The sequence below is a fragment of the Clarias gariepinus genome, chromosome 3 (assembly GCF_024256425.1).
Source record: "Clarias gariepinus isolate MV-2021 ecotype Netherlands chromosome 3, CGAR_prim_01v2, whole genome shotgun sequence".
NCBI classification, from domain to species: Eukaryota; Metazoa; Chordata; class Actinopteri; order Siluriformes; family Clariidae; genus Clarias; species Clarias gariepinus.
In genome coordinates, this window is record NC_071102.1 from 37,991,170 (window position 1) to 38,007,187 (window position 16,018).

The 16,018-nt window shown below is 39.8% G+C and overlaps 1 protein-coding gene across 1 annotated transcript; it reads left to right on the top strand.

The window, feature by feature from the left end:
- Positions 1-2,231: 2,231 nt before the first annotated feature.
- Positions 2,232-10,760, top strand: LOC128519375 (kelch-like protein 10). Its single transcript, XM_053493086.1, has 2 exons — positions 2,232-2,252; positions 8,977-10,760. The coding sequence occupies exons 1-2, from the start codon at positions 2,232-2,234 to the stop codon at positions 10,690-10,692; spliced, it is 1,737 nt and encodes a 578-aa protein (XP_053349061.1). The 3' UTR covers positions 10,693-10,760.
- The last annotated feature ends 5,258 nt before the right edge of the window (positions 10,761-16,018 follow it).

Consider the following 16,018-nt stretch of genomic DNA (forward strand, 5'->3'; position numbering starts at 1 on the left):
CCTAGTAATTGTTTATTTATTTCTAAGCTAAAATGAAAAATCTACAAATTAATGGTCCTTTTTTCCAAAGTACCATGTGAAAATATGAGCATCTTCTAACGGCCCCTGTCTCATTGACCATCCCGACTTACATTCACTATCTTACTGTATCACCATTTTGCAAAATCCATATAACGCTTTCACCGTTGGCGGAGAGAGTGGGGACCCGCCAGACTAATAGGATTGCCGGCGGGTGGGGCGGCCCGGTAGTCGCGGTGCCGGGCGATCAGGCCGTGCTCTGTGGAAGTCAGCTATGAGTTCATGACTCAAGATGTCTTGTACCCTTCCCAATCCACTAGATATTGAAGGGAACCCCTTCTCCTCCGTGAGTCCAGCAGTTCCTTGACTCTGAACATGGGGGCGCTTTTTATTTCCACAGCCCCAGGCCAGTAGCGGAGTGGTATAGCGAGTTTTGTGCATATTCCGCCCAGATTATGCAGTCTGCCCAATCGTGTTGTCGGCTGCTACAGTATGCTCTGAGAAACCTCCCGAGTTCTTGGACAGTCCGCTCTGCCTGTCCATTCGACTGGGGGTGATAGCCTGACGGTAGGCTAACAGTGGCGATAAATTGGGGACCACGATCGGAAATATCTTCTCGGATGCCATAGCAGCGAAACAGTTTTGAATAGGTTTTCTGCCACCTGGAGGGCTGATGGAAGAGAGCTAAATTGGACGAATTGACATCCCTTAGAAAATCTGTCTACTACCACTAAGATTGTAGTGTACAGTTTTGACACAGGGCGGATCCGTTACGAAATCCACCGCAAGATGTGGTCACGGTCTGTTTGGTGTTGGTAGGGGCATTCATTTACCAACATTTACATTTAGGCATTTGGCAGACGCTCTTATCCAGAGCGACTTACTTCTCTGGGTCTGGTAGTTTTAAAATAGGCGCAGTGGTGAAAGCTGTTTTAAGATGTTGAAACGCTCTTTGCGTTCCGGTGGGAACTCGCTAAGACGTTTCAGTTTTCCTTTTAACAGTGACGTAAGCGACGCTGCCACAGTACTGAAGCCCTGAATAAACTGCCGATAGAAATTGCAGAACTCCAGAAAACTCTGTAGCACCTTGACTGTCTTGGGTTCAGGCCACTGTTGCACCACCGCAACCTTGGTCGGCTCCATTTCGACCCCCTGTGGCCCTATGCGATAACCGAGGAATGCTACCTCCCACTTGTGAAACTCGCAGGCGATGAAGGACGGCTGTCACATGACGGATGTGATTGAAATATGACCGTAAATATATTAGGATATTATCCAGGTATATTATGACAGAATTGTTAAACATATCCCTAAACACTTCATTCATAAACTCCTGAACCACCGCAGGTGTGTTTACCAGTCCATCACATTATATTGGTAGTGACCTGATGTCGTGCTAAACGCAGTCTTCCACTCATCCCTTTTATGCACACGAATGAGATTATAAGCGCTGCGGAGGTCGAGCTTAGTGAAAATGGAGGCACCTCGAAGTTGGTTGATAGCGGCCGGTACCAGTTACCAGCTTATATTTTATTGTCACGGCATTGAGACCACAGTAATTAATACAGGGTCGTAGACCCCCGCCTTTTTTTCCTTATAAAAAAAAAAACCTGCTGAAGCGGAAGACGTGGACCTGCTGATGAGCCCCTTGCCAAAGAGCCTCGCTCACGTATTCCTCCATGGCCCTGGTTTCTGCCACTGACAATGGATAAATACGCAAGCAAGGTGGTGCTTTTCTCGGTAAAAGCTCTATCGCACAGTCTTACGGACGGTAAGGGGGAAGTCGCGCGGCTGCAGTAACACTAAACACATCCTTAAATTTCGGATGGCACATCGATGGGTGTATAGGCTTTCGGACTTTCAATAATAGTGGTTTGGACCGTCAATGCCGATGGTTTACAGAATTTAGCGCATCTAGGGGCCCAGGATACGACGCATAAATTAGCCCAATCAAAATTGGGATTGTGAAAGGATAAGCTATGGGAGACCTAGCACGACGGAATGATCTGACTGAGGAAAAACAAAAAAATTTAACTCCTCGGTGTAATCGGATAAGGTTAACCGTAGGGGCGCTGAAATAAACTCAATAGGTGATTGTTTTAGATTGCGACCATCCAGAGCTTTAACCGATCGGACATGGAAGCTTCAACATGGGAGCTCGCAGCGAGGAAATGAGGGTTGAGGAGATGAAGTCTCTAGCCTACCCGGAATCTATGAGGAGAAAAACAGAAAAAGTGTGATTAATAAAGGCTAGTTGTGCATTTAAACAAAATGGGTGATGTGTGCGTGGTGGTGTGTGTGGTGTTACTTTCAGCAGTGGGCAGTTTTTTACTCTGTGCGCGTTCCCCCCACAGTATACACATAGTCCTGATGCTTATCTCCTCCTCTTCGTGGCCGAGAGGCGGGAAGTGCTCACATCCATGGGCTCCAGAAGAGCCCCTTCACAGTGGTCTGGAGAAGGCTTGCTGAGGCTGTAATCACGCCGTGTTGTCATCATTCTTGTAGGTAGTTGATTTCGCTGACCGCGAAAGTGTTGGTCTAATTTAATAGCCAGGTTAACAATTTCATCAAAGGTCATGCCAGTGTCCCGGCACATGAGTTCAAGTTGAACCTTTGGCTGTAGTCCATCTCGAAACCTAGCTATTAGACTTTTCTCACATCAACCACTCTCCGCGGCCAGTACCCGAAACTTTATGTAGTATTCTGCGACCGGATTGTGACCTTGGCGCAACATCAGCAGCTGTTGTTCTCCAGGCTTGCCTTGATCTGGATGGTCGAATACTGCTCTGAAGGCCTCAGTGAAGTTCTTGTAGCTGGATATGAGTTCCCCGCCTGCGCTCCAGACGGCGGCCGCCCAGTCCATGACTGAACCTGTGAACTGTTAAATGACAAAGCAGATTTTTTGTTGCTCCGTCATGTCTGGATACTCCGTCAGATATAACCCACAGGCCAATAGGAATCGTTTGCACCCCTCCGAGTTACCTGCGTATCTTTCCAGAGGGGTGGGGCGAGGTGGTCAGGGCGTGGAGCACTGGCATGGAGAGGTTGGAGGAGACCCTGGTATGGTAAGTCATTAACAGCCCGCGCCAGCCCACATATGTTAATCTCACGCTGTTGGCCCCGGAGATATATTTGCATCGGTAAGTCTCCTTCCAGCAGGGGGGCACCTACTGCATCCTGACGGGTTCGTCCATCTGTCATGTTTCTTTACGAAGAACAGACGCAAATGCAGGTTTTGAGAACACGAGTTCTTTGTTTTATTGACAAACAGAAAGAATGTAACCTTTCCTTTTTAAGGAAAGTCACTTGTAGAAAACAAAACAAAAAGGGAACAAAGGAAAGTCACTCGTAATTTCCTCCTGCAAAGTATTTAGAACTAGAACAATGCTCACACAATGCTCACTCCTGGGAAACAGGTAAACAAACTCGTTATGCTCTAGGTGAAGACAACATATACAATTAACCATAACGGTGGATGAACAGGGAGCTACGGGGTCGGCTGGTATAAGTAGGGTAGCACACGAGGGAGACGCGGGTGAATCTAATTTAATGCTAATGTGAGACACATACACATGTAGACACACTAGGGGGAGACAAAGTAGTGGCTCAGTAATCCGGAGAACCCGATCTTATTCCCTGAGGCCGAGGTGGCACAGGTGTTACAATAATAAGTAAATAATAATAATTAAAATAATCAAAATATGCATCACAACCAGCGATGTGTGACACCCGGCGGCACGTGATTTATTGAGCTTTTTAACCCCTATTTTTTTCTTCAGGTTAACATCTGACTGCATGTTTCAGTAGATGCGATAAAAGGGTCCGTGTGCCATTTTAAAACAAATGGCACACGGACTCAGGTGGCATTTTAGGTTTACTGCAGGTTGATAATTTAAGTTTAGCTGATTATTTCAAAAATACGCGGAGGATTTTGAGGATACTGAGAATTTTATTTAATAGTAACCTTCAACTCGGCGTCTTTTTTGGAGTTCAAAATGTTTTTGTTGCATGCAGAAATAAGATTACGTTTTCTCTGTAGCAGTTCATTGATTTCATAAATGCAACACCGTATAGTTTTTGTTATACATAGCATAAAGGTAAAAAACAATATATGCAGTGTTATCTTCATTTTAGATGTCAAAAGGGTTTTGTGGCTCCCAGTGTTTTCTTTTCTGTTGGAAACGGGTCCAAATGGCTCTTTGAGTGTTTAAAGTTGCCAACCCCTGGTCTGGGTTATCTGACATGTTTAAGTAGTGGGTATACCTCACAAGCAGCAGTCTTTCTAATCATTTGTCAGATAAACCATTTCTCTTTGGAATCAATTCTTCACTGCTTGCTTAATTTGTAGTAAGATGGAGTGACAGCATAATTGCCCTGTTTTTGTTGTTTTGTTTTGGGTGCAAAGAAGAAACCGTCTTCTTCGATGTAGTAGAGGGCATTGCCTCTGCCCACACATCTCTCCATAACCTTTTGATTATCAATTATTATGTAAAGATGAAATATTTAAAAAATTCTAGAAAATAATACTGGCACGTCACACCCTAGACTAATAACTTTCTTAATGCTGAGGTTCCTTTTAAAACAAAGTAGTATAAAAAGTTGTAGGCACTTTAGCAGCAGATTCTCCTTTTTTGCCAGATGATATTTGACCTTTTGCATTTGCTCTTTCCGTTAATTTTAACCAGCAATTAAATAAATAGGGAAGATTTGGCAGGATGTTTAGGAACCTGGAGATCATGTTCACAAATTTGCCACGGAAGTTCACAGTTCACCTGAGAATTCCTGTGTTTTAGGTAGTATGTGCAGAAGTGAACACTCTGCCTTTAGAAAGTAAAAGACCTGCCACTTCTTTTGTTTGTTGTCTATTAATTAACTAAAGGAGCCAGACTTTTCTGCCAAACTCAAACTAATGACTGACATCCCCTGTTTTGTGCACATGGAGAACTAATACATGGCACATGCTGTCCTAATACTTTTGGCCACCACTGTTTATCTCTCTCTCTCTCTCTCTCTCTCTCTCTCTCTCTCGGTGTGTAACAAACATCAGTCTAAGTCTCATGCTAGCTAGCAATCTATACATATAATAAAACTGTAAAGTTGGCATGTCTGTACATACATTAAAAATAATGTGGAGGAACATACGATAAGCAATAGAACACATCAAGATTGTATGTGTAAAATTTTTGTATGTCTGTTTGTGTTTGTGCTCGCGTCACGTAAAAACTACTAAACAAATTTTAACACGGTATTTGGCCGAGCTTAAAGTAATTTATAGGCTTGGTTTCATCTCAGTCGGCCTATGGTAGAAGAAGATATGCTACTTTGAACTTTTAAAAAAAATTGATCTTGAAAAATTTATTAGTTCATCACAAAATTCAACAGTTTATCCCAAAATTTAGCAGGCACTTGCTTTAGTGGCGGACTGGCCATCTGGAGTACCAGGAGTTTTCCCGGTGGGCCGGTGGCCAGTGTGGGCCGGCCCAGTCAGTACACAAATATATAAAAAATGACGGAAACCATAATATTACATCCCTTTCCTACTCATATGGGTGAGTGCGTTGATCGCACGGACGCCGCTGACAAAGAGCGTCTTGTTGCTGGAGAGATGTAAGCTGGGATATAAAGCCTGAGTTTTGTTTTCTTTTCAGTAGTTTTTAGTTGGATTTAAGTGCGGGATCGACTTAATCCATCGATTAAGACTAGTTTTGTCTTAATCGACTAGTTTGTCCATCTCATCATTACACGAGCATGAATTAACGGGCTGTTACGCTGCCGCGAGCAACATTAAAAATAAAGCGGAGAAGCTAACAGTGTTTGTTACCGCGCATGCAGATGTTTTGCCCTCCCTCAATATTAATTAGACATCTTCAGTTTTAATTTACGAAGGGAGAGATATTAATCCTTTCTCGATGCAGCGAATTTCTTTGAGCAAAATAATAATAAACAGTAAATGTTGTAAAATGCTTCAAATGAACAGATTCTGCCTTTGGTGTAAAGGAAAGTTCCAGTTCTGCTCGGATGGCTCTAACATTCTGGTCAGGGACAGCGAGGCTGGATCCAGCAGCTCACCACATCTCACATCATAATACACTGGCTCATTAAAATGGAGATTCATTTTTAAAACCCTATACTAGTATAAAAATATAACAAAAACATAAATAAAAACTGAACATATATTGGGTCATATTTGTAAAACAAAGGAAAGAACAATCAAAGAAAGTTCATTATTCAAAGTTATTCAGATCAGTGTAAAGTTAGTATGATTTTAAAAGTGCTATAACTCCACCTGGCACAGTTTCACCCCAGTGGAACAATCTGACTACATGTGCAGTGCCATGAAAAAGTATTTGCCCCTTTCAGATTTTTTTTTTCTTTGCATATTTGTCAAACTTGTATGGGTGGAATTTCTTCTAAACACTTTATAAGGAAAAGACAAATTGGTCTTATTGTTTGTGAGATATCATGAACATTTTGCAGGGGTATCATCGTGATGCAATGTAAGATATACCACTTATCAGTGTAAGCTGCAAGTGCGGTAGGATTAGTGATGATGAACCAGTGCCTGCAGATGATGACCAACACGTCTCCCCTGATCTACCAGAGCCAAGTAAAAAGAATGGCAATCAAACTGAACAGGTAATCTGAAATAAAATCTGTAGCAGCATTAACTCATGCTAGTAATTATTATGGTAGTCAATATTAATTCAAAATAATGTTTCTCAGCCTTATTTCGAATTAATATTGACTATCATAATAATTAAAATGAGCAACTAGTTTACTAGCGTGAGCTAATGCTGCTCATGATTTTATTTCAGCTTACCTGTTCAGTTTTATTGCCATTCTTTTTAAAATATTGTCTTTTTCATGTTTTATAGTTAAGATGTTGTTTGTCTTGATGTTCTTTCCTTTGTTTCTTTGTTTTACTAATATGACCCAATATATGTTCAGTGATAATTTAAATAATATGTTTAAAAAGCAGTGATTTCTGTATTGTATTATATTTTTATATCTGTAACTGGTGTAAAGAAATTTATCTCTACATTAATGAGCCAATGTATTATGATGTGGGCTGCTGTGGGCCAGAAAGTCCAGGGCCACTTTTTGGTCCCAGTCCGCCCCTGTACACGATTATGAGTAATTAATAAACGATTAATAAACGCGCTCTCAAGGCTTCATTCATGGTAACATCTATTCCAAAATTCAACAGATTTACTGTACAGAACATGCTTATAAATGTGCAATCAAGTTTCATGTAAATTAAATCCCTGGCACATTTAGTATACAGTACATAAGTATGACACAACGCAGGTGCATGCACTTACCACGGCACTGCCCTCCGCTATCACAGTGAAGCACTTCCTCCTGCAGGTGTGTGTAATCATTCTAGCTGTTCCTTCCTGGGTCATGAGATTGATGTTTTTTTTACAGGACTGACCAGAGGCCAGATGCATTTTGTTTAGGTTCAACTGCTTTTCCTCTGTGTCCTGAATATTTAGTACTGTATTGTAGTGCTTGAATTTGCAAGCTTGGTTGTGGCTTAAAAGATCTATTATTTTCACAGAATTTAATTTAATGTATATAAAGTGGAACCTTAAAGAGCATAATTCGTTCCTGAAGTGGGCTTGTATTCCAAAACACTTAAAAAAAAATAATAGAAACGAAATTATTTGTTCCACTGCCCAGAAAAATAAATGCATAAAAATAATTAATACAAAATATAAAGTAAAAATAAAACAAATTAAACTGCACTTTACCCTTAAAAAAAGTAAAAATAAATCCGGACAGATAAGTGCGCTGTGTGTGTGTGTTTGGGTCTGTACTTATGTTTGTGCTTGTGCATAATTTGACACGGTGCCGGTTTACAAACACACACACACACTAAAGGCGAGACAGAAAGTGTATGAACCGGCACAGTGACAAATCAGCACACATCTAACGACAAGCCGAGGGAGAAAATGGATTTTTAAACTTATGATGAAAAAAAGAACAAATAAATCCTGACAGATAAGTGTTTCCATTTATGTTTCCATTTTATTCCGTAATTTGACACCGTGCCGGTTCACAAACACACCCTCACGCTAAAGGCAAAAGAGAAAAAGAGAGAGTGTGAACCGGCACAGTGTCAAATTATGTGCGCGCACAGGCTGAGGAAGAAAATGGATTATTAACTTTATAAGACTTCCTTTTGCTTTACATGCGTGCACACACGTGTGTTATAAGAAACAGTACACGCGCGCTGTAAACACAAAATAAAATATGTTGTTTTACACGCACATTTGGTCACAGTGTTTTAGTAAACAATTGTAATCACATGACGCTCGGCCTTAAAACAAGACGTGCATGCGTGATACATTATACTCTGTACTCGTAAACCAAGACTTGCTCGTTTTTCAAGTCAAAATTTATTACACATCTTTGCTCGTCTTGCGGAACACTCACAGACTGCATTGCTTGCAATCTGAGGTTTCACTGTAAATGGTTTAATTTCAACTTGCCGGGTCTGTGTCTGTGGCATTTTCATGTTCTCCCCATGCATAGTGGGTTTTCTCTGGGTACTCCAGTTTCTTACCACAGTCCGAAGACATGCAGATCAGGTTAATTGCGTTTCCAAAAGGCCCATAATGTGTATGTGCCCTGCAATGGATTGAAACTTTGTCCAGAATCTACCCCGTCTAATGATCTGGAGTTATCTAATCATCTGGAGTGTCCCGAGATCCTGGCATCTGCAACCCTGTATGGGATAAGTATTATAGAAGATGAAGATGAGATACGTTACGTACATGTCATTTCTCCATCTCTTGTCAAAATACTAAAAACTACTAAAAACCTGAAACTAGTCAGACTTAGAACATTATGAGGTCATAGAACATTGTGAGGTCATAGAAGCTATACTCAAGACACAGAGGAAACTCTACTTTTGCACAGATACTCTAAACAGGGGACAAAGTGAGCAGAAAGAAAAGAATGGAGAGGAGAAAGGAGACAATAGCCTGCAACATCTTTAATGAGCTGCGTTTGGAAAATAATCTGTGTGACGTTCTCTTTAAAGTGAATGATGCTGAGTTCCATGGACATAAGATCATCCTGTGTGGCTGCAGCCCTTACTTTAGGGTTCTCTTCACCCATGGCTGTTATCCTCCAGATAAATTTCAGTACAACATCCCTGGTGTCTCCTCAGAGATAATGGAGTTGATCATGGAGTATGTGTATGTACAGCGAGTTAACATTAAAGAGGAAAATGTGCATGACCTGCTTATTGCTGCTGATTATCTGGCAATAAACGGACTGGTGAATGAGTGCTCCATGTTCCTGAAGGCTCAGCTGTGCCAGGAGAACTGCATTGGAATTTGGCGCTTTGCTCGCTTCTATTTCTGCATTGAGTTGGAGCAGCAGGCCTTTCAGTTCATTCTCCACCACTTTGAGAAGGTGCTGCGTGCGTCTGAGGAGTTCTTGAACCTCTCAGTTGAAGAGCTTTGTGAGATCATAGAGAAAAATGAGCTGAATGTGAAGCAGGAGAACTTGGTTTTTGACGCCATCATACTATGGATTGAACATGCGCCCCTGGAGCGAAAATCACACATTGAACTGTTACTGACAAGAGTGCGGATGGGGCTACTGCCGTCTGACTACATTAAGAACATTGCGAAGAACTTAGTGGCAGACAACACAGTGTGTAGACAGATCATTGACAAATTTCTGCTAAACATCAATGACCTGAACACAGACAAATTTCGTAGCTCTGATCTTGCTCAGCCCCGCCTGCCAAGTGCTGTTCTGCTGGCCATCGGTGGGTGGAGCCATGAAGGTTTCACCAATGCCATAGAGGCATATGATCCACGAGCAGAGCGCTGGGTCGATGTGACCTGTAGCAGTGAGAGTCCACGAGCCTATCAGGGAGCGGTGTATCTTAATGGCTTTGTTTACTGCATGGGAGGATTTGATGGCATGAATTACACCAATAGCGTGCGACGGTTTGACCCCATTACCAGAACCTGGGCTGAGGTTGGCCCGATGCACTCTTGCCGGTGTTCCCTGAGCGTGTGTGTGCTGGATGGCTATATCTATGCAATGGGAGGATTTGATGGCATTGACCGGCTTAACACAGTTGAGCGATACAATCCTAAGAACAATCAATGGAGTATGATAGCACCAATGCACGAACGCAGGAGTGGTGCAGGCGCAACAGTACTAAGTAGTAAAGTGTTCATATGTGGAGGGTTTGATGGTAATGAATATTCATTTACAGGAGAATATTACAGTCCTAAGACAGACCAGTGGACTCTCCTCCCCCGCATGGCCAGCAGAAGGACTGGAGTTGGTGTGATTGCTTACGGTGGACAAGTTTATGCCATTGGGGGGTTCGATGGTGTAAATCACCTGAGAAGTGCAGAGGCATATAATCCACAGACTAACATATGGACGCATGTTCCAGACATGATGGACCAACGCAGCAACTTCGGCATTGAGGTTCTGGATGATCTTCTGTTCGTTGTTGGAGGAAACCACTTTACCACCACCAATAATGTGGAGTATTATGATGAGGGAACTGCTGAATGGTACAAAGTGGAAGACATGCATATATTCCGCAGAGCTTTGAGCTGCTGTGTGCTGTCTGGTTTACCCAACATGGCTGAGTATGCTGCACCCCGAGACCTTCTCTATAAACACCCCTAAAGTACCCAGAATTCCCAGAGCAGGAGAAATGTCTTTTAACCAAGCTAGACAACATGTCATTACTTTCGCTTAGTTGGAGAATCCATGAACAACAGTTTGGGGTAATTAGCTTGTCATTTTACATAGATGGATGGATAGGTAGATAGATTGTATCTACGATGGATTGTAAAAAGACAAGGCCGAGGACAGAATAGAAACAAAACGATTGTAGCTGCTACCAAATGATAAGGTGAAGACATCTGGTCTGGGTCAGAAAGAATTAATTCCTTGAAGGGGTGATGTTAACAGAGATGTATGTCAATAAAATGGAATGGATGAGAAAAAGAAATCACCTTTCTTCCCGGTACAAAGTTTAGCTGCATGAGACTTCTGCAGATGTTATAATAAACCAAATTTACTTTGCTATAGATAGATGATACTCTAGGACAAATTAGGACAAATTAAGTACTCATGTTAGTAGTTAGTTTTGCTGTGTCCCGCAATGCTCTGTATCAGAGAAGTATGGGTAAATAATGTGGGATGAGAGAATTTGTTTCAATAAACAAAAAGAAAAAAGAGGACAAAAGATGGATCTGGATGTATTGTTTGCCTAAAACAACTGCTTTCTGCCAGCAGGTAGACCAAGTGTTTGGGAAATATCACAACATCCAGAGGACACTGAATAAAAAGAAATATATACCAACTCACTGCTTCAATGTCATGACTATGATGCTAGAACAGAACTATCACCTTTGGAAATAGTGTGTGAAAAACTACAGAGGTTTAGCAGCTGGTGATTGAGGAGCTACAGTATGGCAAAAATAGCCAAAGGTCACAATGAAGCAGCTTGGAGAGATGGAGATATCAGATTTCATACAAGGTACGTAGTATAACTCTCTTTCATACTAAGGAAAAAGGTTTAATGTAATCCGTGAGAAACAGAAGGGATGTCTAACTTTGACTCACAATGCACTAATCAACAAAAAGCTAACACACAACTAAGTCCGTAAAATATATATAGTGGAGTAAGACTATAATATTCTCTAAATTGTAGTGGAGTAAATTTAACAACAAAACAACAACAAAAAGGAAATACTCCAGTAAAGTATCACAACACAGATATAGTATATAGAGATAGTGGCAACTATAATGCTTATCAAAAATAAACACAAGAGGAAGGCAAGAACAACATATACACATCTTATATATTATGCCATTCACTTATTAACCTTTATTTATACAGTACATTATCTGAACCATTTGATGACAGGTCTGATATTGGGTTATACTTTGATTTATCAGTGATAAGTTTCTTTCACTCTTTTAGATTGTCCAGCAACAGCAATCCAATGGAATTTTGGAGTCAGGTTAAACCTGCAACAACAATAATTGCACATTTTTGTACACGGCCATTCATTTCAAGCACATCAGCAGCTCCTGACTAGTGTTGTCTTGGGAGATGATTTATCAAGCAAGCTGCTTCTAAAGACAAAATGATGTAGCATAAACTATTGCTAGGCCTCAAGAAAGAGCTTGCATGATGAATTATCCCCCAAGACAACACTTAAATCTAACTCCAAAAAATCTCATTCAGATTACACATATATTTATGCTGCCCAGGCAATGATCACTGTATGAAATGTACACTGATATATACTATATACAATCATACTTTATGTTCATTTTTTTTTTATTCTGTGTGTTTTTGTGTAAGCATAATAAAAATTATCTGATCATGGTGGGTCTAAGTATTAGTCATAACCTTAAATGAATAACATCATATAACTTTTTTTTTTTTTTACTGTGGGCAATGCTGAGAGCCACCGTACTGCCTCCAAGGAATTTAAGAGGGTAAATTGCAGCCAGGTGCTTTTAAACATCAGACCTTCATTAACTGGTCATCTGCAGGTGTGCAGACCTCTGTAAAAGCAGACATTTTGGCAATTAAAATAAAAATACAAACATTTTAGTTTAATCAGGTGAACATGACATGAATATGACAGCATTTATTTAGCAAGTATATGTTTGTGTTTTGTTGAATTTCTGGGGGATCAGTCATAATATACTCAGATTACAAAAAAGCATGATGATTACTATTATTTAAAAAAAAGCCTCAATTGCTTTACTTGGATTCAGATGATAGGTCATTTTCTCTGGGAAAGATTCCTATTGTTAAAATTCTTATTTTCTATATCGTTGTCGAATATAGTCCTTCAGGGGTCCGTTCTTCGTATGTCGCTTGACACATCCGAGATGAATTGACACATCTAAGATGAGTCAAGCACACCTGTTGTTGATGATTAGTATAGCCGGTTTGAGTTGTCTAGGACTATTGCGTGTTTGTGCGTTGGTTTAAAAAATCAAAAGCCCTCCGATTGGTTGACGAAATGACAAAACAGCAAGCTCAATTTTTTTGTAATACGTGTTATGCGCTGAAATGCCTTCCTGCCATGGATTGACCCCCCTATATAATTGCTATCAAATATTATATTAGAACATAAATTCATAGGTTAATGGTTTACAAATTACAAATGACATGAGACAATAAAATAAAATAAAATAAAATAAGCAATATGAAAATAAATGTTGTATATGAAAAATAGAAATATTAATATATTTTTTAAATAGAACATTTATTTGTATTTGTATTAATGGTCTTGATGGCTGTCTCATGCCTAGGGTTTATTATAATAGTAATATCATATTTGATAATAATAAACCTATGAATTTATGTTCTAATATAATATTGGATAGCAATTATGTGAGGGGGGGGGGCGGGGGCAATCCATGGCAGGGGGCATATATACACTAGCGTTCAAAAGTTTTAGAACACTTGCAAATTTCTTTGTTTGTGTGTGTGATTTATTTTCTACATTCTACAACAATACTGGAGATTTCAAAACTATAAAATAACACATTTGGAATTAGGTAATAACGTAACAACAAGAACAACAACAGTTAGTTGTTATTTTAAGACACAGAGGTCAGCCTTTCTGTAATAGTTCTTGCAAGAACAGTATTGTTAAGTGCATTTGCAAAATCCGTCAAGCACCATAATGAAACTAGCTCTCATAAAGACCATACCAGGAGGGCGAGACCAAAACCTACCTCTGCCACAGATGAGAAGATCATTTAGAGTTATCAGCCTGAAAAATGACCAATTAACAGCACCTCAGACATTTCGACCAATTATAACCCGCCAGGAGCGCAGCCTAAATCCTGTTTACATAAAATAAACCCGTTTTCCAGCAGGTTTAAGCTTACGGACATGTTGCTATGACAGCAAATGCGAGATGCGCATCGAAGAACGAAACAATCCAAGAACAGGACAAAACCACAACAATCAAATCCAGCTAACTGAGTTAGTGACGTACGAAGAACGGACCCCAGGGCATGCCACACCATCTCAATGGGATTTATGTCAGGTGATTCTGTGTGAATCTCTTCTCATGTTTCATTCACAGTGGGTGTAAAGTTATCAAACTGGTTTTGTTGGTGGCAAATAGGGGGTTTTAAGATGAATTAACAAGACAGAGCAGATGTCTCTGCCTAAAATTAATTTCTCCAGCAAAACATAAAAATATATAAAAAATGTTTATTGGTAGCAATTAAATAAGACTTCATAGTTTTTATTTCATACTTTTAGATTTTAATACTTGTCTTTTAATTTATTATTTATAAAAAGTTAAATTACTAAACTGTTCTTTTCTAACAATTCTTATTTTACCTGACCATTGGCCCTTTTAAATCCCCACACCATATCAAATCGCTACTGTTTTGTTCTTCGACCTCCTAAAGTCTATTGCATGGGTTGTAATAATTTGTAATAATTTATAGTCAATGTTTATCTTTGCCAGCCCGCACTTTTACCATCATATACTCTTGTCAATTTCCCAAACCTATTGTTTAACAGGGACTCCTTGTTTAATAAAAGTTTTCTATTTCTTCTATTTTCTCATAGCCAAATAAACTAATCCAAATCAGCCTTTAACCAGATTTCCTGAATGCCTACGTAGACAACCAGGACACCTATGTTCAAATACTGTTTATAGACTTTAAGTTCACCATTTAATACCATCTTCGCCTGCCTCTGTAACCGGATCCTGAACTTTCTGACCGGGCCTCAGACACTGCAGCTCAGAAACAGCACCTTCAGCTCCACAGCACTGCCTCAATACAATGAGATTGGGCTGGAACACACACACGCCTAGATGAACACCATCACACACCAACCTGAACTTTGCACAATATTTACTAGCTGCTATTTGCACCTTTTTTCTGGCACTACCTTAACAAGAATCTTTATTTATTTTATTTTCATTTACCATCTCATGGAAAATATATTTGCACTACCTTAACTTACCTAAACTAGCTCTCATAAAGACCATCCCAGGAGGGCGAGACCAAAACCTACCTCTGCCGCAGATGAGAAGTTCATTTAGAGTTATCATTTAGAGTATTCATTTAGGGTTAGCCTAACTCTAACCCTTTGTATACTGGTCGGCGCTACACTATCACAGTTTCTTTCTACACTATCACATTGCTTTGTGTCATGTTGTTGCTCTTGTTTGCACATGCAAGTGCACATTTTGTTGTCTTTTTGCAGTTCTTAGTTTTGTTAGTTTATGTTGGTAATTTATATTGTATGTAGCATCTTGGTTGTGAAGTAACGTTGTTTCGTTCAATGTGTACTGAACTGTGTATAGTTAAAATGACAATAAAAGCCTACTAGACTTGACGTGAAGATGCATTTAGCTGAAACTTGGACCATATGCAGTGCTGGACCTCCACAATAGTACAATGTGCGACAAAATCACAATTTCGAACAATAGTAAATGTAGTACTGTATAAATTGTATGTTTTTGCAGTGTGTGAAATTAAATATTTTTTATTAGATAATTTGTCTCACTGTTGATTAATCTCACTGTTTGCAATGGATTGTAATAGCTGTTTTTGTTTTGTTTTGTTTTGTTTTGTTTGGTCTTTACTTGTGAAATTGCCCTCCATTATACTTCCACCGAGCCAAATTTGCTATCAAATTAATGCAAATTTGTTATGATCTCTGGAAAGCTTGGTAGAAGTCAGTAACGGCTCCTAACAGACTCTTTTGGGCTTTATGTGAATCGGATGTGTTTATTAGCATCGTTAGTGTTGGGAGGAAAATTGGAGCGTGCCCTAAAATTTCGGCTGGTGCCTTTCAACAATTTTTTTCATTAATGGCTAGGTAATGCGTTAGTATAGTTTCTTAAGTGCTGTTATTGAGTTGTTATCGGTTCTTATGCATTGATATCACCTCTTTAATTGTTCAGTAGCATTTGGCAGCCAAACATTCTCATATTAAATGTAG

What these genes read in the sequence shown, in the direction of transcription:
- LOC128519375 (XM_053493086.1), top strand. Translation starts at nt 2,232, where the DNA reads ATGAGGAGAAAAACAGAAAAA. An exon ending in TGAGGAGAAAAACAGAAAAA is followed by an intron (nt 2,253 to 8,976) that starts GTGTGATTAATA and finishes GTGAGCAGAAAG; the next exon opens with AAAAGAATGGAGAGGAGAAA.